The sequence below is a fragment of the Lepidochelys kempii genome, chromosome 6 (assembly GCF_965140265.1).
Source record: "Lepidochelys kempii isolate rLepKem1 chromosome 6, rLepKem1.hap2, whole genome shotgun sequence".
Taxonomy (NCBI): domain Eukaryota; kingdom Metazoa; phylum Chordata; order Testudines; family Cheloniidae; genus Lepidochelys; species Lepidochelys kempii.
Genome location: NC_133261.1, coordinates 86,436,945 through 86,462,519, shown reverse-complemented (window position 1 = coordinate 86,462,519; position 25,575 = coordinate 86,436,945). Strand labels below are relative to the sequence as shown.

Here is a 25,575-nt window from a genome sequence, read left to right as displayed (position 1 = left end):
GTAAGGAGAGTGATCACTTTAGATAAGCTATTACCAGCAGGAGAGTGGGGTGGGGGGAGGTATTTTTTCATGCTTTGTGTGTATAAAAAGATCTTCTACACTTTCCACAGTATGCATCCGATGAAGTGAGCTGTAGCTCACGAAAGCTTATGCTCAAATAAATTGGTTAGTCTCTAAGGTGCCACAAGTACTCCTTTTCTTTTTGCGAATACGGACTAACATGGCTGTTACTCTGAAACCTATTTTAAGATAGTGCATCTGTAAAACATGTGGCATTAAAAACTACACGATGGTATGTATAATGTAGTATAAAGGCTTTACCGGTACTAATGAGTTATGCAAGTCATCCCAAACAAGAGCCATTAATACCATGCTATCAACACAAACTTTACTGCATGTATTACAGAGAAACTACTGCAAATGTAAATGTAAGCAATAAGCTTATAATATCCTCAGGGCTTCTAACTGAGAATTAAATAGAATCTTTCAAAAATGAAGGTGTAGGATGGCACAGGGGCAGTTCATCTATCATTGAAAGACAAGTTTTCTATTTACAAGGTGTCATCTGTCAAACATAGGAAACACAACAATTATGAATAAGGCTTTTTGTACATCCAGATGTTGAGATGACATTTATAAATAAGCCTAGCTTCACACACCTTTACTTTGTTACATTTGTAACATAATTATTGGCTATTCTGTGGCATTTTGCCATGGTAGGGAGTTGTGTGAAGCATCTCCAGCAGGTGCTTGGTGAGGCAAGGTGCTTCAGGAAGCAAAATTTCATTGGGTGCTCCCCATTCTGCAGGGCAATAAACACATGCTACATTATTCCTTGGGTTGGTACAACTTGCTCCTCAATGGGCTTGTTGTGTGGGCTGGTGCAGACGGGTAATAGGGCCATGGTCCCAGTTTCTCTACATTCCCCTTTGGGGCAATTTGCATCCCTTGGGGTGCTAGAATTATTCCCTGCACACGGCCTGAATGGCAGGTGAAAATGTACATCCTCCCTGCACACATGTCCTACTATCAGGGACCATTTGGTCCTATAGCTTAGCTGTAATGGAAATGTGTGTACAACTTAAACTATGGCATTTGTTGTTGCAAATGCTACCTGTAAAATAAATAAGATAGAATGCAGCATGCTTTGGGGTCTGGATTTTTGCAGTGGAATTTTAGCAGGTCACTTTTCTGTACAGCTGACAGAATTCTTTGGGTTTCAGATAAAAACTAATTGGACCTAGCAGAATCCAGATGCTGGAGACAGATTTTTCTTGTGCTGCTGGACCATTTTGCAACAAGGTCTAGGATTTTTGATGTATAGGAGCTGCTGCATTTTTTCTCTGTGTAGATTATAAACTGGGATGATCCAGGTTCTTCCACTCCTGTTGGACCAGCATCAGATTCTTTTAAGTGAAAGAGGAATTTAGGGATTTGGAGGCAAAAATTACCAAGATCTGACTGGATCTAGGTGTTGAATCTGGGGTTTTGCACCTGCCATGTTCCAGCATGCATGGGAGCAGGATATTCTCGGTGGCGCCTGAGGCAGCTACAGTTGTTATCTATTTGGGCAGTGGTGCCAACAATTGGCAGGATCCCTCTGGAGCCAGGTGTGGATTTGGGGGGGGGGGTTGCAGCAGTCCTGTGCCAGACTCTATCATTTTTTGGTGCAGGAGAGGCTAGACTTTTCTCAGATACTCAACTTTGGGGCTTTGTGGCCAACATTTTGCTGGGACCCAGCAAGCTCCCCTAACTGGATCCCGGTTTGTGCAGCCCTCCCACTTACAGCTGCATTGAGGTCTCTGGATTGTTCTCCGCCCCCCCCCCCCCCAATGTTTTTGATGGTCTAATTTGGGAGCTTAGGGCCAAAAATGAACCGCACCCAGCTTGTCCCCTGGGCGATCACTGGTGTCTTTCAGCTGGGAGGAAACGCACCTTGCAGGCGGGGGCTGCCGCGTTCTGCACGTTCGGCCTTCGTGCGCTTCGCTGGAACTGGCATGCTCCCAGCCGCTGTCCCCCGGGATGGAGGCGGCTGTAGGGCAGGGAGGAGGAGGAGGAGGAGGCGGGTGAGCCTGCGCGCTCCCGCCGGTACGTGTGCACGCTCCCGCCCGGCGGCTTGTCCTCTGTAGCATCCTGTTGGTGGAACATGGCACTTCCCATTCCCTCGCACGGCTCAAGGGCTGGCAGCAGCGTGTGAGCAATGCATGGGGACGGGGGACCGCAGTGCAAATGGCAACGAGCTGGGGAGCCGAGCCGCCAATAGGCAAGAGCAGTTGCGAATCGGTAGCCAGCATGAAAAGGGGTTTGATCCATGCGGATAACCCCGAGAGCAGCGAGAAAGCCCAGGGCAGGAGTGAGGCGCAGCGAGCGGACCCGTCGAGATGCACAGGAGGAGGCGCTTGCCCAGTGAAAGCGGGGGAGCCCAGCGCCAGAGCGCGCTCTCTGAACCTGACCCCTCGCAAGAGGGCTCCTGCTAAAGAACACAGAGGTGGCCAGAGACTAGTGGTACAGTACCTCGTGCCCTGCATGAACTCCTACGGCTTGTGCATAGTAGACAATTTCCTGGGACACAAAACTGGAGACAAAGTCTTGCAAGAAGTCAAAGCTCTGCACCTGAGCGACAAATTCCAGGATGGAGAGCTGGCAAGTCAGAAATCAGGCAGCACTAAGGCTATTCGCGGGGACAAGATATTGTGGGTGGAGGGCAATGAGCAAGGATGTGAAAATATAGGCTACCTTCTGTCCAGAATGGATAAACTCATCATGTACGCTGATGGGAAACTTGGGAATTACAAAATTAGAGGAAGACATAAGGTTAGTAACGGCAGTGACAATTACTTGTTTTAAGGTACCCCTACCCCCCACTAGTTTCTAGTCTGCGTTAAATGCACACAACATCTTACATTCAGATTTTCAGCAAATCCTGGGCACGCTGAGTGTTAGCGGACTTTGTTAAACGAGTCTTTATTTGTACCGTCTCATAAACTAATTCCTTTTCATTAGAATACATTTTATAAACGAGTAGAGATTAAATGCTTTACAAGTAACATGGTATCATATTTGATAACTGGAGGGGAATGTGAAAATCTTACAATGCAGTGGTTACAGTAGCTGCAAGATTGCTGGGTTGTTTCTTAAAAGTGAAAATTGAAGCTGTACGTATCAGATTGAATTGATCACATGCAGTGTTACTTCCAGAAACTGACAGAATCCCATGCACTTCATGCCACAACACAAAATAGACCATTAAAGCGTTTTCAGTAAATAATTGGGGAAAGTACAGACGAGGCTCTTAAACAAACTTTTTTAAAACTTCCATTAAATTTTCCTACCCCCCAAAATTGTACCAGGCTGTTCTGATGTTGAAACTGGCATTGCTATTATTTCAGGGGACAATTTAAATGACGGACAGTTTAAAGCAAAAAATGAATGAGATCTTTAGTTTTAAACGTCTCATTGAACCATATAAGAGCGTTTGTCACAAGAAGGAGATACTTTTAAAAACTGATTCGGGAATGGGGGATTCTGTCTCCAGATGAATAAGACTTGGGGCAAGTTTGTTTTTAAACTAACTTTAAATCACCTCCTGGTAGTTTGTGTGTCAAGGTGTATGGGTTGAGGGGCGTCTCCCCCCTCCCGGAAAAAGATTATAGACCCTGGCAAACTCTTGCCCCAGCCCGTGTTATTGAGTTAAGATAATTGCCACGAGCAGTTCGATTAGCACTTAATCTTTCAGCACCATTTGTTTACATTGCCTTGTAGTATGTGACTGTAGTAGCTGTGTACATGTTGAGGGAGAATTCCTCAATGGCGGAGACCACGCCCCCGGGATGGGTGGGTGGAGCCTGCTAAACCACAAGACACACCTCCTTTAGACTCATGGCAATCCCCCCGCCCCCCTCATGCGATTCCAACGGTGAAGCCTTTGAAGGGCTGAACTCGGTGTAACGCGTTGGGGGTTCTGACGGAGGCCACGCCCACTCGACCCACTGATTGGCTAGGTAAGTGCTGAATCGGGTTGGAGGGGGGAGGGGGCTCCACCCACGTGCTGATCGCTGCTGAGTAAGAACACATTCTGCACGTAGCAGACGTATTAATCAGAAAGGGGCCATCTGCTGCTTTGGTAAATAAATCGAAAGGAGTTTGCACTTTGCAGGACTCATGAGCTCCAAAAAAGGGGGAGTTCACACACGTGGATCACATACAACCAGATAAAAAAGAACTCCAGAATCAGCAGCCTTCTGGTTAAGCACTTATCTGTCAGCAAAGGTGCGGCTGGTAGGCGGGAGGTGGGGGAGTCAGTTCGGGGTAGTAAGTGCACTCAGCGTGCATTTAATTATCTAGTCTGGTAACCCAAAGGCTGGGTGGAACTGGAAATCTCCACTGAGGAGAGACATTGCTGCAGCTAAACTTTCCCACGCTGTCTTCGTACTTAACCTTGCACTCGTTTGCTTCGTAAATTAAAAAGTTGTACCTGCTGGTTGACTCAAGTTCCTAGAGCGATTGTTCATCTCCAGCTCTACTAAGCACCGCTTTGGTGCATATTTGACTTAACTCTGGGGTGGGGGGGAAACGACCTAGTCAAGATGCCTCTGGGACCTATAATGAGATTAGATCTAGAGAAAATAGCCCTCGACTATATTGTGCCCTGTTTGCATGATATCGGCTTCTGCTATTTGGACAATTTCCTGGGCGAGGTGGTAGGGGACTGTCTGTTGGAGCGAGTGAAACAGATGCACTGTAACGGGGAGCTGCAGGATGGTCAACTAGCCGGCCACAACAATGGTATCTCCAAAAGGCATTTGAGAGGAGACCAGATAAAGTGGATCGGAGGCACTGAGGAAGGCTGTGAGGCCATCAACTTTCTCTTGTCGTTGATAGACAGGCTGGTGATGTATTGTGGAAGTAGACTGGGCAAGTACTATGTCAAGGAAAGGTCCAAGGTAAGAGAGTGGTTCAGTCACTATTTGGATTTGTAACAGACTCTGGCTTTGTGGTTTTTCCTAAATGTATTTCCGTGTTCTAGTTTTACCACTGAGTTATAAACCCCCTGCAATAGCACCTTACACTTCTAAACTCATGAACTGTAGATATTACTGCTCCCAGATTTTTCATCCTCCTCCCCAATTTAAACCACACTGTAGATTTTTCCTGTGAAGCACAGTGTGTGCATTAGCTGCCAGATCTAAAAGTACAGGAAATTGTTTATAAACAGTTCCTGTCAATTGTAAAGGGGAGGAATGAATATGTATGTTAAATAAGAAAGTTTGTAAGTACATGACATACATTGACTATCTTGTCAGATTACTCTCCTTTTACTTTGCCTAAGAGAGTCTGCTTGGTCACTGTAGTATTAATGTTCATCGCTAGGCAGGCGCTTGGCGGCTCGTTATTATAAAACGTAATACATTTAATCTCTAATTTATGCACATGTGTACCAGTAGAGGCCACAGCTGAGTAAATAAACAAATTTACATAGCAATCATTTAATTTTCTAGTGAGGGAAGACCAGAGCCTGGGTCCCAGCATAAAATGTTTTCTGGTATTTGATCCAAAGGAGAAGCTTTGTTTGCTTACAACCCTGTCCACCAGTGCCTTTCTTATAGTGCTAAACACACCTGGAAGGGATGGCAGAAGTGCACCTAAGCACCCACTAATTGATCACAACAGACTAGAGTACTCTAACATGGGCTCTTTTTATCCCATCCCTTTTTGTCTCTAACTTTCAGAGGGGTTTTGAGGTAGATGGCTTTCCCTATCTGAAGGTGGGGAGGGTGATCTACATTTCCTTGTGCACGTCGGCTGTTCAAATATGTTTGATTTTATTTGGCTGTTTAATACTATCTGATGGATGAAATGTTTCACTCCAACTAGTTTCAATTCAGTGGTCACGTATCAACTGTTTCATAACTAAAGAGGGGATATTGTGATTGATTGAGCCATTAGTATCGCCATTATAGGTGTGAAGCCTGAAAAGAGAGATCTAGTGCTTTAAGAAAAGGAGTACTTGTGGCATCTTAGAGACTAACCAATTTATTAGTGCTTTAGTGTTAAGAGCAAGGAGGTATAGTTCTGTGAAAAGGAAGGCATAAACTGCCATTTCAAGTCCCCATTCCCAGTAGAGTTTGAACATTAGTTCATTTAGAGTGGGCTAACTTGGTTTCTCTTCAGTCTGTTTCACTATGGTAGAGTGATCCTGTATGGAATTACAATGGACAAAGTTATTAATTGTTGAAAACATCCTTGCCTATTGCCTGCAATTTAGGACGCTGCTCGCCTCACTAATGCTGAAAGTGAGGCACTGCATTATTTGGCCACTAGGGGGAAGAAAGGGGAGTTTGTGCTAAAGCTAGAGCCAAACACGAAGGGGGATCACCATAATTTTTACATAATTGCACACACAGACCCTCACTAGATGTAACTTGTAGGGTTAGGGCAAGTTCTTCTGGGACTCACCTTGAGTAGTGGAATTTTTTTTATAACCAATCTGTGGTTTTCCGCCAGCCCTCAATGTTTGTGAATCATAGTAGTTATTACTCTTTATGGATAAGGAGTAATAACTGACTTTCATATAGTATCCTACAGAGAACTCAACCACTTTACAAACAGATGACAAAATATTTGTATACATAGATCTCTTCAACCATGAACATTTTTGGGTAGAAGGTGGCAGACTTTAAACTGTGCATAGAAAAATTACATAACAATTCAGGACTGAAAGGGAGGAATGTGGTATCTGATTTTAAATGCAGGGAGAATTTCAATAGGAAATTAACAAGAACACGCAGGCTAACATCCCTATTCTCAAAAAAAGTGCTGTGGAATTTTTGAGGATCACAGGTAGCCATTGTTCTACATCTCCACTGAAAGATGGCAGCTTCAGTAAGACAGTGCCTGCTTGCACTGTACAAAGTTGTTGATTCAGAGGGAAAGATTTTTTCCCCTTTTGAATTGCCATAATAACTATCACAGCTTCCTGCACTACATGCCTGTTTCTTTGAAGCCTCCCATCCAAAATCAGGCCCATCTGGCTTTGTCTTGTGAGATTGGTGAACTTGGACAACAATTGCAATTGTTTTAAATCTAGATATGTTTTGGCTATATACTATATTGCATCCTTTATTAAAAGATGCTTTGAGTTTTTGGATACTCGAAAACCTTCAGTAGCCTCGGCATGAGTGTATGTGTGGGGGTGTTTTTGTTGTTTTTTTTTTTTTTAAATCGACAGTCTCAGCATTTTTCAGTTTGACATGTTGTTATAATTACTCTTTTAGGAAAACTGGCATTTTGTGGGAGTGGGCTAGATCATGGGGGTGGAAAGGGGAGGGGAGGAAGGGAGGGTCACAGAAGGTGTTTACAAAAAGAAAAGGAGTACTTGTGGCACCTTAGAGACTAACCAATTTATTTGAGCATGAGCTTGCTCATGGTTAGTCTCTAAGGAGCCACAAGTACTCCTTTTCTTTTTGCGAATACAGACTAACACGGCTGTTACTCTAGAAGGTGTTTAACAATCCAGAACAATTTGTGTTGTTTGTGTGTGTGTTTTCCCCCCCCTCCCATGTAAAACTTTAGCTATGTGATAAGTATTCTGATTGTGGAAATGAATACAAGTGTCACAAGACTGATAATTATTTAGAAATCTACTCAAACTTTACATTTAGTAAAGTTATAGCATATTCAATTAAACATGAACCTTGAGTATTGATGGAAAGGAATTGATGGAATTGCTTAGGCTATGGGTATGTGTACACTTAAACTGCTTCAACGGCACAGATGCTATAGTGCTTCAGTGTAGGCCCTCCCATCAGCATAGGTAGGCCATTTCCCCAAGAGGTGGGTGACCTAGCATTGTCTACATCAGGGATTGGGTTGGCATAGTTATGTCTCTCGGGGTGCAGATTTTTCACACCAGCTATGCTGATATAATTTCCATCAGTTCAGGAACGCCACCTCTCTGAATGAAATTAGCTATGCCAGTCTTGGTTTACACTTGGAACAACCTGTTCTTTTAAGGCTTGTCTGCACTGACACTTTACAGCCCTTTACAGCCGTGAAAAAACACCCCCCTGAGTGCAGCAAGTTTTAGCGCTGTAAAGCGCCAGTGTAGACAGTGCCCCAGCACTGGTAGCTACGCCCCTCGTGGAGGTGGTTTTTTTAGAGCGCTGGGAGAGCTGCGGAAGTGCTTTAACGTTGCCAGCGAGTACAAGCCCTCAGCGTAGGCTGTGTCTACACTAGAGGGCTATGCCGATATAGCTGTTCTGGTGTAGTCTGCGTAGTGTAGACATACCTGTAGGGCCTGGTCTACACCTGAAACTTAGGTCAGAATAGCTGTGACACTTGGGTGTCGATTCAGCAATTTCAATGGAAGCATCTTCCATTGATCTAGCTACTGTTGTTCAGGGAGGTGGAGTTCCTACAGCAATGGAAAAACCCATTCAATTGTTGTAGTCTGCATCTACGCTTTGGGGTTATGCCAGTATAGCGATGGCCCCAAAGCTATCCCACTGTAGTCCAGACATGGCCGTAGTTTTAACGAACTAAATAAAGCTGAGAATCTGGAGCACAAGATTGCTGGTGAGAAGAGGTGTTGGTGCACTATCCTGCCATGCACCCCACAGTTCAAGCCCTGGGGGAAATTATATTGCTATGTAGTACTGTGCAGGAACTGGAATTTTTGTCCCATGGAAAAATTTTCATTTCTGAAAAAAAAATGCAAAATTTTCTGCAGGAGGGATGTTTTCAGAAAATCCCATTTTTGGAAGAACCAAAATGTACACTTCTGAAAATTTACCAGTCTGAGCTCATCAGGCTCCTGAGAAGCCCTCAGAGGCCAAGCACCCTGCCAGCTGAGCTGCTGAGGAGCTGGGAGTGGTGGAGCTTGGGAACCCAACCACCCTGGCAACCGACCAAGTGCTGGGGAGCCTGGGAAGGCAGGTAGGCTGGCCAGGCTGATCCCTGCCTGCTTTCCATCAAAAGCTTTCATGGATTCAACACATTCCTGTGACCCCTTCCTATTCCATTGAATTGGCAATTTCCAAGAGAGAACTTTTTTCCACTGGAAAAATATTTCAGCCAGGTATATTGCTCCTCCCTTTGCTGTTTGTTCACTGGATAAATCTGTCAGCCTTGCACATTTTACAGGCTCTAAATTCACTTACCTTAAGCCTGGTCTATGCCTAAAAGTTAGGTCGACAGACCTCTGTGAGGTAGGGGTGTGAAATATCCACAACCCTGACCGACATAGCTATACTGACTTATAACTGCGTCTACACTGGGGGTTGTTGATGGAAGAATGTATTGGTCAGTGTAGCAACCATAGTTCAGGAAGGTGTGTTCTCCTACGCTGACGGGAAAAACCTCTTCCATTGGTGTAGACTAGACTGTATCTTTTTTCTGAGGTTACACCAGCATAGCTAGAATGACATTGCTATGCCAGTGTAGTCTTCATAGCATTAGATGTCACTTGTGCCTCCATTTCCTCATCTTTAAAATGGGGATAGAGAGATTTACTTTACTTTGCGAAGGCCATTGAGATCTATGGATGGAAAGATGTATTACTGCCGTTGCTTTTTTTGTTTCTGTTTTGTACAGGGAGCATTTTAAAACTGTAAAGTAATAGATCTGTTTGGCGTATCCTTTCACGATGAGCAGGTGTGCTGTTCGAACATTCCTTTATGTGTACTCCCGAGCTCCATTCGCCACCCAGTGCTAGTATAGAGAGATGCAACCTGCATTCCCTGAGCTGTAAAGGCAGCTATGCTCTTTGAGAGGGGTGGTTCATCTGTTGGTGAAGAGCATGGTGGTGATTCCACCCTTGCCCTCTGGTTTTGCCAGGAAATGGCAGCTTTAAAGTACAGCTGTGGCCCCATAAGAGTCCCACCAGCAATGACTCTCCAAGGAAGGCACTGACTCAGACCATCACTTGGCTGATCTGGCCAGGACCACTCCTCGGTCAGTTTCTGGCACTCGGTCAGAAGATTGCATACACCTCAACGGAGCAGGGGTTGCAGGCACCTAGCACTCATGCAATTATGGTGGAAGTTTTCATAGCCCACTTGCTCATTTTATCAGAGACTCCGCCACTACTTGGTGTGAACGTTGGAGGCTGTGACGGTCTCTGGAGGCCTGACCTCACAGAGGCAAGTGAGTTCCACTGAGTATAGGAAATTTTGCAACCAGTAATAATCACAAGAACTCAATTGTATTTAAGAAACGCAATGACATTGTTTTATACAGAGAGCTCAGAACCTAACCACTTCCAGACAGGACCCTGGATAAATGAAAGTGCATGGAAACCTCTTTTGAAAATCTGGGTGGTTCATTTAGGTGTCTTAATGAGGGCTGAGCTGTTCTAAGAATTGGGTCATATTCTGTATAAAGGGTGACAGTCACTGGAATGTGTATAGCAGAGAGGAGACAATCACTAGCATTTTTTGTCTGAGTAGTCTCTCCTCCCACCCCTTCCAACCCTCTCCATCCATGTCATCGTTCAAGGTAATGACTAAAAAAACTTCAGTCAGTCCAAGTAGGCACCTTCATCCTCTCCAGCACCACCCTACATGAGCCCATGCTGCCTTTGCCCTATAGATGGGAAAGTATTTATTTACTCTCCAAGATTGGGTGGTGTGGCCACAACTAGCAGGTGCTGGCCCCAAATCTGGGAGGATCGCGTTCAGAGCTCCCCGCCTGGCAGAGGCCCGAGAGTCCTAAGGTGGCTTCTGAATCATGGCCTCCAATGTAATGATTCCTTGCTGAGATGCCTGCTCCGCTCCCCTCCCCCACCCACCCCTTGCTCATCACAGGGATTTAAGGAATGCATGAATCTTCAGAAGCTCAGGTTGAGGATTTTCATCAATAGTCTTGTAATTCTGGGGGGAGGAAATATAATTTTTGTGTGTGTTTTTAATATATTAAAAAAACAAACCTCCCAGCGATTTTTCTTGTTTAACATTAAAATCCAAAGTGAAACCCCTTAGATTCTGGGTACAAGCCTAAGGAGCAGTGTAACAGGTTGATAATCAAATTGCAGAGGAACACAGGATGTAGAAATATAATAGTTTGTTATGTTACAAAGGATTTTTATGATACTTGCACAGCAGCATGCCTTGCAATTAGCTTACAATGGAAAGTCTGATGAATACTGCCATCCAGAAGAACCATGCATAATTTTTCTTCTAATCAAATGCACATGTTTTGGCATAATGGTCAGGTTCAAATCTGTTCTTGTGGATGAGTGCCAGAATGTCCAGTGCTCAGCAGAGTCCAGAGCCATCGGAACTGTAAATACAACAGACAAGTCATTTTATGATATCAGACTGAGGAATTCAGCTTTGGCAGAGATCCTAGAGCAGTTGCCTTGGATCACTGTCAGGACTGATTTCTATATCTATGTTTGTCAAGCAAGATTAGTTAGCCAGGTTAATTATACACAGGAATAGGGATATTTTTCTTGACAATCAAGCATTAAAACAAGATACCAAAGTTTATATCTACTCTTAATTTTGTTCTGACTCATTCTGCTCAGTGACTTTTTTTTTTTTTAAAACACTTCTTTATTGAAATGAGAACGCAAACAGAATCTCAGGGCATGGTTACACTGGAAACTTCAAAGCGCCGTCGTGGGAGCGCTCCCGCAGCAGCGCTTTGAAGTGCGAGTGTGGTCGTGCGTGAGCGCTGGGAGAGAGCTCCCCCAGCCCTCCTGGCAATCCACCTCCAGGAGGGGATTAGTTCCAAGCGCTGGGAGCTTGTTTACACTGCCTCTTTAAAGTGCTCTGACTTGCTGTGCTTGGGGCGGGGAGAGGGGTGATTTTTCACACCCCTGAGCCAGCAAGTTAGAGCGCTATAAAATGTAAGTGTAGCCAAGCCCTCAAATTCCTGCTCCACCTAGCAGGACTTTGATGTTACAGAGAGAGGGTCTGATCCTACAGACAGTTATTCATTTGAGTAACTTTACAACTTCTAGTCCTTTGAATGTCCTTTAAATCTGCATTTAGGCATCTAAATAGTGGATCTTTGGACTTGTCTACACCCCCCTGAGCAATGCAAGTTTCAGTGCTGTAAAATGGGGGTGTAGACAGTGCTAGAGCACTAGGAGCCATGCTTCCAGCGCTGATAGCTATTCCTCTTGCGGAGGTGGGGTGTGTTTTACAGTGCTGGGAGAGCTCTCTCCCAATGCTGGAGCCGTGACTACACAGCTAGGGTGACCAGATGTCCCGATTTTATAAGGACAGTCCTGATTTTTGGGGTCTTTTTCTTATATAGGCTCCTATTACCTCCCTACCCCCGCCCCTATTTTGTCACACTTGCTGTCTGGTCACCCGATACACAGCTGACACTAGCATCTGCTGTGTAGACATACCCTCAGTGTCTAAAAGCCCCAGAGTGAAAATTTGGCATACGTATTACCACTATCAGATGCTAAATGTAATGCACCTGCAGCCTGATCCAAGTCAGGAGTCTTTCCACTGTTATGTTCAGGTGGCTTTGAGTCAGACTCTTCGTCAGCAGGATTGCTATTGCCAGTTCATCTTTTCCTGTGAAAAGGAAGTTTGTGAAACACTTCACCACTCAGTGACCTTTCCTGTGGCCTTTGTCAGAGACCATCCATATGCTTTACTGTCCTAATACAGACAGGAAGACTGATGACCAGCTAATCCATTCAGGAATGGGAAATATTGGGGAACATTTGAATACTGTAAAGAACAGAGTTGTCAATATATCCTGAAGGGAACTCAGTGGGACTGCACATGCATTCGAGGTGGCAGAATCAGGGCCAGAGGAAATACAATTTAAGGATTAGTTTAGTTTATCCCACTGTAGCCTGGGATTCAACAGTTTTTGAAAAGCCGTATTATTACTCACTTTTCATTGATAGCAGATGGTGAGACTTCTGGAATCCAGTCATGGGCCACTGGGCCACTTTCTGATTTTTTCCATTGCCATGTTTCAAACTAGGATTAGTCGCATCAGTACAAGCCGCCCTATATAGTGGTGCAGTGGAGGCCTGCACTGATATTGCTATGCTGGGATATAACTACACCAGGGAAAATTCCCCACCATAAACAAGCCCAAAGTATTCATGCCTGAAACTCCATGAAAGAGTTGCTTTTTGTGAAGGTGCATATAGCTTGCTAACTGGCAGCATAGCTCCTGTGGAACCAGAGCTGTGGGCCTGAACTGTTACGGGAGTGAGAGTACTCTTTCCTGTGGATTTACAGGGTCTGTGGGATTGCATGGCAGCATGTCCCACCCCTTCTGCATCCCCAGATACATCCACAATTTTCTGGAAACTCTGCAAGATTCACCTTGTGGACTTTCCTGACCCCAGACCATTCCACACCTATGCATTTCTCCATGCAATGAGATAATTTTCCCTTAGCTGTTATCATTTGTATGCAGTGTGTTTAATAACTCTCTCATATGAATCTCCTTAGCATTCAGCTGCAATGAAATGAAAATGCATGGATGCTCATTACACTGAGGTAGGAGAGCACATATACTGCAAGGTAAACCTGTTTGCTGGCATACGGAGTTCCTTGTATCTAATTAAGTTAACAATTTACTTTGGTGTCTTTATTACCTTATGGAATCAACTCCTTTAGTAAATGTCCTTTTCCGCTCCCCAACCCCTTCCAAATTCATATACGTGGTGGTTTGCTGGTGTAGAAGGTTTATCCATGACGTTATCACAGCTGGTCATAAGGGTTCAAATTTTACATCATCCACAAGTGAAAATAATGATGGGGATTTGGTCCTAAATTCTGGCAGAGGTTAAGGCCCTGATCTTGCAATCCGTTCCTCCTGGGTGGACCTGTGTGCCTGTTCAGAACCCCATTGATGCTAAGGGTCGCTCTCATGAATCCAGGTGCAGGATTGAGCCCTTATCCTGGTATAGCTAGACATGATTACCAGTCTCTGGCTTGGTCTACACTTAAAGAATATGTTGGTATAACTGTGTCAGTCAGGGGTATGAAAAATAATCCCCCTGACCAACAGCTATTCTGACACAACCCCCAGAGTAGGCACAACTATACTGCTGAAAGAGTGCTTCTGTCAACATAGCTAATGTCCTTTTCAGGAAGCTGGTGTTCCTACACTGACAGAAAAAAACTCCTGTCAGTATAGGCTGTGTCTGTGCTCGGGGGGGGGGGGGGGGGGGGGGGGGGGGAGGGTCTATGCTGGCAAACATGACTATGCAAGTATAGGTTCTGTAGTGTAGACATCCCTCTGCTGAGCAGCCAGAGCAGGGGTGTTGCAGGTCAGGGCTCTGGCAGAGCAATGGAGAAATCCTGATGGGCAAAAATGATCACCTTCTCTCCCCCCCCCCCTTTTTTTTCCAGTTGTGTTAACTTAACTGAGCTAGCTAACATGACTGAAAAGCTCTGTTAGGATGCCAGTTATAACTTGAGGCTGTGTTAGCTGGCTGTGCTGTAGCCTACATTCCCCCTTAGAACACAAGATGGCCAGCTGAACATGGCTTCAGACGTGCTGGCCTGCAACCTCACTTCTTAACCGTGTTAAGCTAACTTGATTGAGTTAACACAATTTAAGAAAACACTTTTTACCCAGCAAGAGAGGGCCTTTGTGAGGAGTCTTCATAATGCCTGAGCACACCAACAAATTCTAGCCATAGTCATTCCTCGCTTTGCTGTGAAATAAATTCCCCTTCAAAATGGGTGCGGGGTAGGAGGGAGGAAGGAGAACACCACACAACCCAAACATGAATACAGTGGTGATTATATTAAGTCAGTGTTGCTAAGCTGATAAGGACATAATTGGTAGGCACCGATTTGTTACACACTTTGATAGGGGTCTTATGAACAACAGACAGTAGACACAATTTTTTTTTTAAAGTGTGTGTCCATGCTTTTGACTTGATTGAGTTTCCCTACCCCACACCATAATAGGCAGTGGCAAATTGCCAGTTGAATGCTGCCTGGTCTGCTGTGACACTAACATTACAATAGGTTTCAGAGTAGCAGCCGTGTTAGTCTGTATCCGCAAAAAGAAAAGGAGTACTTGTGGCACCTTAGAGACTAACCAATTTATTTGAGCATAAGCTTTCGGGAGCTACAGCTCACTTCATCAGATGCATTCGATGAAGTGAGCTGTAGCTCACAAAAGCTTATGCTCAAATAAATTGGTTAGTCTCTTAGGTGCCACAAGTCCTCCTTTTCTTTTAACATTACAATAGGCAGCCTGTGAGAATAAGCAATTCAGTAAGGTTTCCAAGTAGCAAGGGAACTCAGTAAGGGAACCTGTGCAAGTAACAGTCTCCAGCTTTAGATTCCTGGAGAGAAGGGTATGTATACCAACAAGAGTGAGTGTCACAGACCTGGCTTGTGTTTAGCATGGCCATAATCCTTCTGTGATCAAGTGTAAGACTAAAACAGCAATGTTAGCAAGTCATTAACAAGACAAGACTCTCTCTAAGCTTCAGTGAAAAGGTTTTAATGGATTAAAAGAGGAGCCTTGTTTTTAGAAAAGTATTGAAACTGCTTTCAGTACGTGCGCTCTAGGTGGTGGATGGCTCATTGCAAACGCATGCCTTAGCAGGTCTGAGGGTGAATAATTGCTCTGTTACTACAAGATATGTTGTTGTATGATACCTTGGAAATGGTTTTGGTTTACGCATAACATTGCTATGTGACTTTTAGATGAATGTGGAAGGGAGTAGGCCAGAAGTAGCTCATCCTTTCTGTTAGACAGAGAAACAATGAAGGAAGGGAAAAGATGAAGGCAGCTCATGCAAAGTAGACTACATCCTTCTGTCTAAATGATTCACGGCCATGGCATTTTGTCGCCAAACCATCTCTGACTCTGTTCCCTCAAGCAATTTGGCAGAGCCCTAAGCCCCATTTCTCCTCCCTCCCTGCCTCCGTCCCCGCACTCTGTGTGTGTGAGAGAGGGGCTTTTCTTTGTAATAGTTTTCACTATATTCTTAAAGATTATTAAACAAAGAAATTTAATGATGCCAGGCAAAACAATTATTAGAAGCTAATTAATGCAAGCAGTTTTGTCACTATGATGATTCAAAACCAAAATCTGAAGTAAATTATACTGGACACCAAAATGTCCCCATAAAGCAGGTAAATATTAAGCATTGTGAATGCTAAAGATGTCACCAAATCAGCGGCTAACTACGCTGTCCTCCTTAACTTTTACTTGGCACAAATTACTGGCGTAATATATGCAAAGACCTTGCCACAGTTCTGAAAATAAAGATCTGCTCTGATACAAAACTCTGCATGCTTGAATTAGGAGTTTAATTAAATCTTACAGTGAACACAAAGAAATAGGTATTGCATGCTTCTTAGTACCAAAATGATTAATACCTAAATTACATTTATAACTTATACTGATTTGAGGGTCACATATTAGCCCTTTTCTGTATTTTGTTTTAAAAACTGTGTGTGTTTTCATTCCTCTGTCCTGGAGTCAATAATGATTATTGTATCAATTTAAAAATCTTACTTATTGCACTGCATTGGTTTTGTTTGGATTTGAATGTTTCTGAAAAAAAAATCAATAAAAGAAATATTTTTAAAAGGTTCAGCCCTAATTCAGCAAAGCACTTAAGCATATGCTCAAAGAGTCACTCTCTCTTTGTAAAATCAATGGGACTGAAGCATGTGGACTTAGGAAGGAAGAATCCTATGCACCACTACAGGTTGGGGACCAACTGGCTAAGCAGCAGTTCTGCAGAAAAGCACCTGGGGATTACAGTGGATGAGAAGCTGGATATGAGTCAGCAGTGTGCCCTTGTTGCCGAGAAGGCCAACGGCATATTGGGCTGTATAGTAGGAGCACTGCCAGCAGATTGAGGGAAGTGATTATTCCTCTCTATTCGGCACTGGTGAGGCCACACCTGGAGTATTACATCCATTTTTGGTCCCTCCACTACTGAAGGGATGTGGACAAATTGGAGAGAGTCCAGTGGAGGGTAATGAATATGATTACAGGGCTGGGGCACATGACTTACAAGGAGAGGCTGAGGGAACTGGGGTTATTTAGTCTGCAGAAGAAAAGAGTGAGAGGGGATTTGATAGCCTTCAATTACCTGAAGGGGGGTTCCAAAGAGGATGGAACTAGGCTGGTCTCAGTGGTGGCAGATGACAGAACAAGGAGCAATGGTCTCAAGTTGCAGTGGGGGAGGTCTAGGTTGGATATTAGGAAACACTATTTCACTTGGAGGGTGGTGAAGCACTGGAACGGGTTACCTAGGGAGGTGGTGGAACCTCCATCCTTAGAGGTTTTTAAGGCTCGGCTTGACAAAGCCCTGGCTGGGATGATTTAGTTGGTGTTGGTCCTGCTTTGAGCAGGGGATTGGACTAGATGACCTCCTCAGGTCTCTTCCAACTCTAATATTCTATGTGCTTAAGTACCTTGCTGAATAGGGATGGTTTGCTGGATTGGGGGCCTTAAATAAGTTATGAGGAAAATCTTGCACTGTTTCCCCTGCGCTCCCCCCAACGTGTTTGTATCCACCACTTGTCCTGCTTAGGTTTTAAGCAGGGACCATCTGAGAGGGTGGGTGGATAGATTTTGGTATGTACAGTGGGCCCTAATTTCTTTTGGGTGTTGTACCAATAAAATAAAAACCAGCAGGATCTTATTAAAGGGAAAAAGGCAAAATACCACATTTATTGTGAATACAGAAAGAATCATAGTAAGCAGTTATAGCTATAACATTCCATTCAATCTCATATTTATTCACACATTCATTCATACAAACACACACACACACACACACACATACACACCCACACACACAGGTTCTGCAAGGTTGTTATCATAGTTACCAGCCTTAGAGTTGCTCATGCCAAGCCACTGGCCAGGTGGCCTGGACATGAGGAGGGAGCAGGGCCTTGTCAGATGCTCATCTGATGCTCCTGGAAGTTGGTTTGCAGAATCAGACCCCAAAGTTCTCACTTTTTAGAGTCTATTTTTATAGGAATTTCTTCCTATGCCAGTCTATGGGAATTGCTTCATCATGCTGTTGCTGAATCAATCAGCAGATAGCACATTCCTGACGGCTCCAAGATGTTATCTTGTTCTTTGGTTCTCCCATTCTTGAGGCTGTTGGGTGGATTCCAGTCTGCCCTCCGGGTGGGGTCCTCTGGTTATTTCCACTTGACGCCTTCTTCAGCCGATGGACACTGGATTCTTAGGCTGGCACCTCCCTGATCATTCAGTTATTATCCACACCAAGCATCCATCCACATACATCCTCTATCTCTATTTTAATCACAATGGTTAATACAACAAAAGGGCGGGGAGTCTCTGGGTGCTGTTTCTGTTGTTACAGAGTATTGCTTTGAGTCTCTCTCTCTGTGAATTGCTTTGAGAACAGACTCTGTCTTAGAATGTACTAACACAATTAGCAGCTTGCAAGTTTCACACATAGAGGGAGAGAAACAGTACCAAAAACCAAGAGACCTCTTAATTAGTAATACCCTGGAATTTAAACTCTGGGGAACCAAACTCATTTGTGATTTTAATACAGAACTTCTTTAATATGATCCAACATGGGTGCTACTGCAATCCAAATAATATTCTCTCACTGTCTTTGCATCAGGATGTGTACTTGACAGTGTCTTGTAGCAAGCTCGTCTCACATTAAAATTAGTAATAGCATTTATTCCAGTAGTGCCCACAGTGTGCTAGGTGCTGTCCAAACACAGAGGAAGACAGTCCCTCATCTGAATAGTTTACAATCTAAGGCCCTGATCATCCAATGAGCTCCAGGCAGGTAGATCCTTGCACCGACGTATAGCCCCGTTGACTTCACATGGGAGCAGGGGTCTGCCCAAGCAGAGCACATTGCAGGACAGGAGCCAAGAAAACAAGCAGCTCATAGAGGTGAGGGAACAATCAGAAAATATATATATACACGTACACACACAGTTTGATTTACATTAATAAAACAAATATCAAGAGCTGCTTAACCTGGCTGGTGGTGTCTAATTTATTGTAGGCATCCTAGTAGAAGTGAGTTTTGAGAAGGGATTTGAAGGAAGAGGGGGCAGTGGCTGGAGTGCTATAGAGTGTCCTCGCGCTAAGGTATGTAATTCACTTTCTGCCAGCTGGTGGATATAAATAGAACAGGCTCCCCTAGGCTATACTGAACTCTGTTCTTTCCAGTATTCACCAATATTTCCCTTTCCTTAATGGATTAGCTTTTCATCTGTCTTCCCCTGCCTGTGAAGCATGTACATGGCTGCTGAACCAGGCCAACAGGAAAGGTCACTGAATTGTTAAATATTTTACAGACTGCATTTTCACAGGAGGAGGAGGAAGAGAATTAGCAATACCAGTCCTGCTGGCCGGGTATATGAATGTCAAGTTTGCACATTTCAACATTAAACATCTAAAATCATATTTAGGCTCCTGATTTAAACAGACAGTGTCGACTTAGGTCACACTACTGATTTTTAAAAATCTACTAATTTAACACAATAACTAGCATGACTGTAAAGGATTAGAGCAGTGGTTTTCAAACTTTTTGTATTGGTGATCCCTGTCACACAGCAGGCCTCTGAGTGTGACTTCCCCATCCCTTTTAATTTAAGAACGGGGGGGGGGGGCAGTATTAATTTAATGGGGGCTCGGGGCTGTCAGCCTCATGGGGCTGTCAGCTCTCAACCCCCATGTAACCACCTTGTGATCCCGTGAGGGGTCACGACCCCCAGTTTGAGAACCCCTGGATTAGAGAAACATTTGTTTTGTGTATTTGCTGACCTATGGTTGTTCATCTGTTTCATTGCTTTCCCTGTATAAAAATGATTATTATTTATATTCTAATACTTGGGCTAGTGGAGCTCATGCTAGCCCTCTAAAAAGAGCAGTGTAGATTGTGCTTTGAAGTTGTATCTTGAGACAGAGCCCGGGCTCTGAAGCCCGAGGAGGGAGGTGGGCTGACTACTGTCTACAGCTATTTTTAGAATGCTGGCATGAGCCCCACTAGCTTGAATTTCTTGCCCTGGGCTGGGAGGCTTGCTCCCGCAGCCTCCAAAATGCTAGACATACCCTTAAGCTTTGAACCTGCAAACATGCTTGTGTACTTAAAATTAAGTCCCATTGAAGCCTTGATCCTGCAGGTTACTCTGCCTGGTAGATTCCTGAACCTGTACAGAGCCCCACTGAAATTTGCTCTCTGGAAATCTCCGACAACCATAGTTACAGCAAGGTGTATTTGGAAGCACTGTGTAAGCATCCAGAAGATAGTACAATGGAGCAGAAACAGTTGGCTAGCATGAGTGTCGTGCCACATTGGTATTTACCCTGCTGCTGTCCCACCTAGAAAATTATCAAGGCTTTTGTTTTCTAGTGTGGATATGCAGCCAGAATTCATGGAGTAGCAGTCCTTGCTGTCATATGGGAATTGGGCAACTTATGTTCAATTCTGGACTCTGAAACTGGCTTGCAGTGTGAATTTGGGCAGCTGCTTAACTTCTCTGGGCCCTGGTTTCCGCACCTGTAAAATGAAGATAATGGGTTAACTGCCTTTATGAATCATGTTGATCTCCAGATACAAAATGCAAAAGTATAATGAATATAGTGCTGCATGCTGAGGGTTTATTTGTTTTGCACTGGATTATTTTTTAAGTCCCAGTACTGGTATAAAAAATGTGTAGAGAAGTGTTCATTGCGGGGTGGTGAAGGTTTGTTCTGTGGGGTTTTTGTTGTTGTCTAGTCTAATCCTAGTATGGATGCAGTTATGCCGGTACAGTAGAACCTCAGAGTTACGAACTGACCAGTCAACCACACACCTTATTTGGAACTGGAAGTATACAATCAGGCAGCAGCAGAGACCAAAACAAAAATGCAAATACAGTACAGTACTTAGTACTTTACATTTAACTGTGTTAACACAATTAAGGGAAAGCAGCATTTTTCTTCTGCATAGTAAAGTTTCAAAGCTATATTAAGTCAATGTTCAGTTGTAAGATCAACCATAATGTTTTGTTCAGAGTTACGAACAAACTCCATTCCACACTCACTGAAGGTGACAGGGCAAGGAAGAAGAGAAGAGCGGTTAGCCCTATAGGAAAAGGGGAAGAGTTAATGGAGATTACACCAAATATGAGCCCCAGGAGGATACAGGATGGGTTAAAAAGGATTATAAGGGAGAATGGGAATGGAAAAAACTTGCAGCCAGAGGGAACAGGGGATAGACTGGAGAATAGCACCGTCACTAGGAAAAGGCAGGTCTATGTGATTGGGGACTCTTTACTGAGAAGAATAGATAGGCCTGTAACCAGAGCTGATCCAGAAAATAGGAGGGTGTGCTGTCTTCCAGGTGCTAAGATACGGGATGTAGACCTGAGGTTGAAAAGGATTCTAAAGGGAGCGGGAAAGAATCCCCTAATTATCCTTCATGTGGGAACAAATGATACGGCTAGATTCTCGCTGGAAAGTATTAAGGGAGACTATGCTAGGCTGGGGAGGACGCTTAAGGAAATTGAGGCTCAGGTGATCTTTAGTGGGATTCTGCCTGTTCCTAGAGAAGGGCAACAAAGGTGTGACAAGATTATGACTATCAATGGATGGCTTAGGCAGTGGTGCTATAAGGAGGGCTTTGGGATGTATGGCCATTGGGAGGCATTCATGGATAGAGGACAGTTCTCTCGGGATGGACTTCATCTGAGTAGGGAAGGAAATAGACTTCTAGGATGGAGGCTGGCACAACTGATTAAGAGAGCTTTAAACTAGGAATTTGGGGGAGATGGTTGGGAGATGTCCAGGTAATCTCCACGCCAGAATTTAGCATAGAGTGGAAAGAAAATGAAGTAAGAGTGGATACAGCTATAGGTAGGAGGAAGGGTAGTGTAGATACAAGTCTAATAGGTTATACTGGTAGTAAAATAACCGTGCCTAATAGGGTACAGAATGTGAGTGAGGCCAAACAGCAAAAATTAAGATGTTTGTACACTAATGCAAGGAGCCTAGGTAACAAAATGGAGGAACTAGAGTTACTGGTGCAGGAAGTGAAACCAGATATTATAGGTATAACAGAGACCTGGTGGAATAGTCGTCATGACTGGGCTACAGGTATTGAAGGGTATGTGCTGTTTAGGAAAGACCGAAATAAAGGTAAAGGTGGCGGAGTAGCACTGTATATCAATGATGAGATAGAATGTAAAGAAATAAGAAGCGATGAAATGGATATGACTGAGTCTGTCTGGGCAACAATTAAATTGGGGAAGAAAACTATTAGAGCCTCCCCTGGGATAGTGCTTGGGGTGTGCTATAGACCGCCGGGATCTAATTTGGATATGGATAGAGCCCTTTTTAATGTTTTTAATAAAGTAAATACTAATGGAAACTGTGTGATCATGGGAGACTTTAACTTCCCAGATATAGACTGGAGGACGAGTGCTAGTAATAATAATAGGGCTCAGATTTTCCTAGATGCGATAGCTGATGGATTCCTTCAGCAAGTAGTTGCTGAACCGACTAGAGGGGATGCCATTTTAGATTTGGTCTTGGTGAGTAATGAGGACCTCATAGAGGAAATGGTTGTAGGGGATAATCTTGGCTCAAGTGATCATGAGCTAATTCAGTTCAAATTGAATGGAAGGATTAACAAAAATAAATCTGCAACTAGGGTTTTTGATTTCAAAAGGGCTGACTTTCAAAAATTAAGGAAATTAGTTAGGGAAGTGGATTGGACTGAAGAATTTATGGGTTTAAAGGTAGAGGAGGCCTGGGATTATTTTAAATTAAAGCTGCAGAAGCTATCGGAAGCCTGCATCCCAAGAAAGGGGGAAAAATTCATAGGCAGGAGTTGTAGACCAAGCTGGATGAGCAAGCATCTTAGAGAGGTAATTAAGAAAAAGCAGAAAGCATATAGGGAGTGGAAGAAGGGAGGGATCAGTAAGGAAAGCTACCTTATTGAGGTCAGAATATGTAGGGATAAAGTGAGACAGGCTAAAAGTCAAGTAGAGTTGGACCTTGCAAAGGGAATTAAAACCAATAATAAAAGGTTCTATAGTCATATAAATAGGAAGAAAACAAAGAAAGAAGAAGTGGGACCGCTAAAAACTGAGGATGGAGTGGAGGTCAAGGATAATCTAGGCATGGCCCAATATCTAAACAAATACTTTGCCTCAGTCTTTAATAAGACTAAAGAGGATCTTAGGGATAATGGTAGCATGATAAATGGGAATGAGGATATGGAGGTAGACATCACCATATCTGAGGTAGAAGCGAAACTCAAACAGCTTAATGGGACTAAATCGGGGGGCCCAGATCATCTTCATCCAAGAATATTAAAAGAATTGGCACAAGAAATTGCAAGCCCATTAGCAAGAATTTTTAATGAATCTGTAAACTCAGGGGTTGTACCGTATGATTGGAGAATTGCTAACATAGTTCCTATTTTTAAGAAAGGGAAAAAAAGTGATCCAAGTAATTATAGGCCTGTTAGTTTGACATCTGTAGTATGCAAGGTCTTGGAAAAAATTTTGAAGGAGAAGGTAGTTAAGGACATTGAAGTCAATGGTAAATGGGACAAAATACAACATGGTTTTACAAAAGGTAGATCGTGCCAAACCAACCTGATCTCCTTCTTTGAGAGAGTAACAGATTTTTTAGGTAAAGGAAACGCAGTGGATCTAATTTACTTAGATTTTAGTAAGGCGTTTGATACTGTGCCACATGGGGAATTATTAGTTAAATTGGATAAGATGGGCATCAATAGGAAAATTGAAAGGTGGATAGGGAATTGGTTAAAGGGGAGACTACAACGGGTCCTACTGAAAGGTGAACTGTCAAGTTGGAGGGAGGTTACCAGTGGAGTTCCTCAAGGATCAGTTTTGGGACCAATCTTATTTAATCTTTTTATTACTGACCTGGGCACAAAAAGTGGGAGTGTGCTAATAAAGTTTGCAGATGATACAAAGCTGGGAGGTATTGCTAATTTAGAGAAGGACAGGGATACCCTACAGGAGGATCTGGATGACCTTGTAAACTGGAGTAATAGGAATAGGATGAAATTTAATAGTGAGAAGTGTAAGGTCATGCATTTAGGGATTAATAACAAGAATTTTAGTTATAAGCTAGGGACGCATCAACTAGAAGTAACGGAGGAGGAAAAGGACCTTGGAGTATTGGTTGATCATAGGATGACTATGAGCTGCCAATGTGATATGGCTGTGAAAAAAGCTAATGTCGTCTTGGGATGCATCAGGAGAGGTATTTCCAGTAGGGATAAGGAGGTTTTAGTACCGTTATATAAGGCACTGGTGAGACCTCACCTGGAATACTGTGTGCAGTTCTGGTCTCCCATGTTTAAGAAGGATGAATTCAAACTGGAACAGGTACAGAGAAGGGCTACTAGGATGATCCGAGGAATGGAAAACTTGTCTTATGAAAGGAGACTCAGGGAGCTTGGCTTGTTTAGCCTAACTAAAAGAAGGTTGAGGGGAGATATGATTGCTCTCTATAAATATATCAGAGGGATAAATACCAGAGAGGGAGAGGAATTATTTAAACTCAGTACCAATGTGGACACAAGAACAAATGGATATAAACTGGCCACTAGGAAATTTAGATTAGAAATTAGACGAAGGTTTCTAACCATCAGAGGAGTGAAGTTTTGGAATAGCCTTCCGAGGGAAGTGGTGGGGGCAAAAGATCTATCTTGCTTTAAGATTAAACTCGATAAGTTTATGGAGGAGATGGTATGATGGGATAACATGGTTTTGGTAATTAAATATTCATGGTAAATAGGCCCAATGGCCTGTGATGGGTTTTTAGATGGGGTAAGATCCAAGTTACCCGGGAAAGAATTTTCTGTAGTATCTGGCTGATGAATCTTGCCCATATGCTCAGGGTTTAGCTGATCGCCATATTTGGGGTCGGGAAGGAATTTTCCTCCAGGGCAGATTGGAAGGCCCTGGAGGTTTTTCGCCTTCCTCTGTAGCATGGGGCACGGGTCACTTGCTGGAGGATTCTCTGCTCCTTGAGGTCTTCAAACTACAATTTGAGGACTTCAATAGCACAGATATAGGTGTGAGGTCTTTTTTAGGAGTGGTGGGTGAAATTCTGTGGCCTGCATTGTGCAGGAGGTCAGACTAGATGATCATAATGGTCCCTTCTGACCTAAATATCTATGAATCTATGGTAACTCAGAATTCTACTGTGTAACAGTGCTTTAAGGTATGTCTACACTTACATTTTATAGCGCTCTAACTTTCTGGCTCAGGGGTGTGAAAAATCACCCCCCTGAGCGCAGCAAGTCTGAGCGCTCTAAAGCACTAGTGTAGACAGGCTCCAAGCGATGGGAGCTGGGCTCCCCAGCGCTCGGAGCTAATCCCCTCGTGGAGGTAGATTGCTGGGAGAGCTCTCTCCCAGTGCTAGAACGCGACCACACTCACACTTCAAAGCGCTGCCGCGGGAGCGTTCCCATGGCAGCAGTTGGAAGTTTCCAGTGTAGACATACCCTTATACTGAAATAGCTTATTCCCCGTACCATATGGGGACAAGCTGTACTGGTACAAGAACGTTTATACTGGTATAACTGTGTTTACACTAGGAGGGATTGTACTGCTTTAACTCTAGTGGTATCTT

At 43.7% G+C, this 25,575-nt stretch overlaps 1 protein-coding gene across 3 annotated transcripts in view; it reads left to right on the top strand.

The window, feature by feature from the left end:
• Nucleotides 1-2,124: 2,124 nt before the first annotated feature.
• The window catches only part of EGLN3 (egl-9 family hypoxia inducible factor 3), a 42,754-nt gene continuing 19,303 nt past the window's right edge, over nt 2,125-25,575 (top strand). For 2 of the 3 annotated variants that reach the window (XM_073348996.1, XM_073348995.1), the window contains exon 1: nt 4,271-4,943. In XM_073348996.1, coding sequence (XP_073205097.1) covers nt 4,587-4,943 — 357 coding nt within the window. In that variant the 5' untranslated portion in view covers nt 4,271-4,586. Of the gene's footprint in view, nt 2,815-4,270; nt 4,944-25,575 lie in introns of those variants that run through there. The other variant, XM_073348993.1, reaches the window with a different exon arrangement.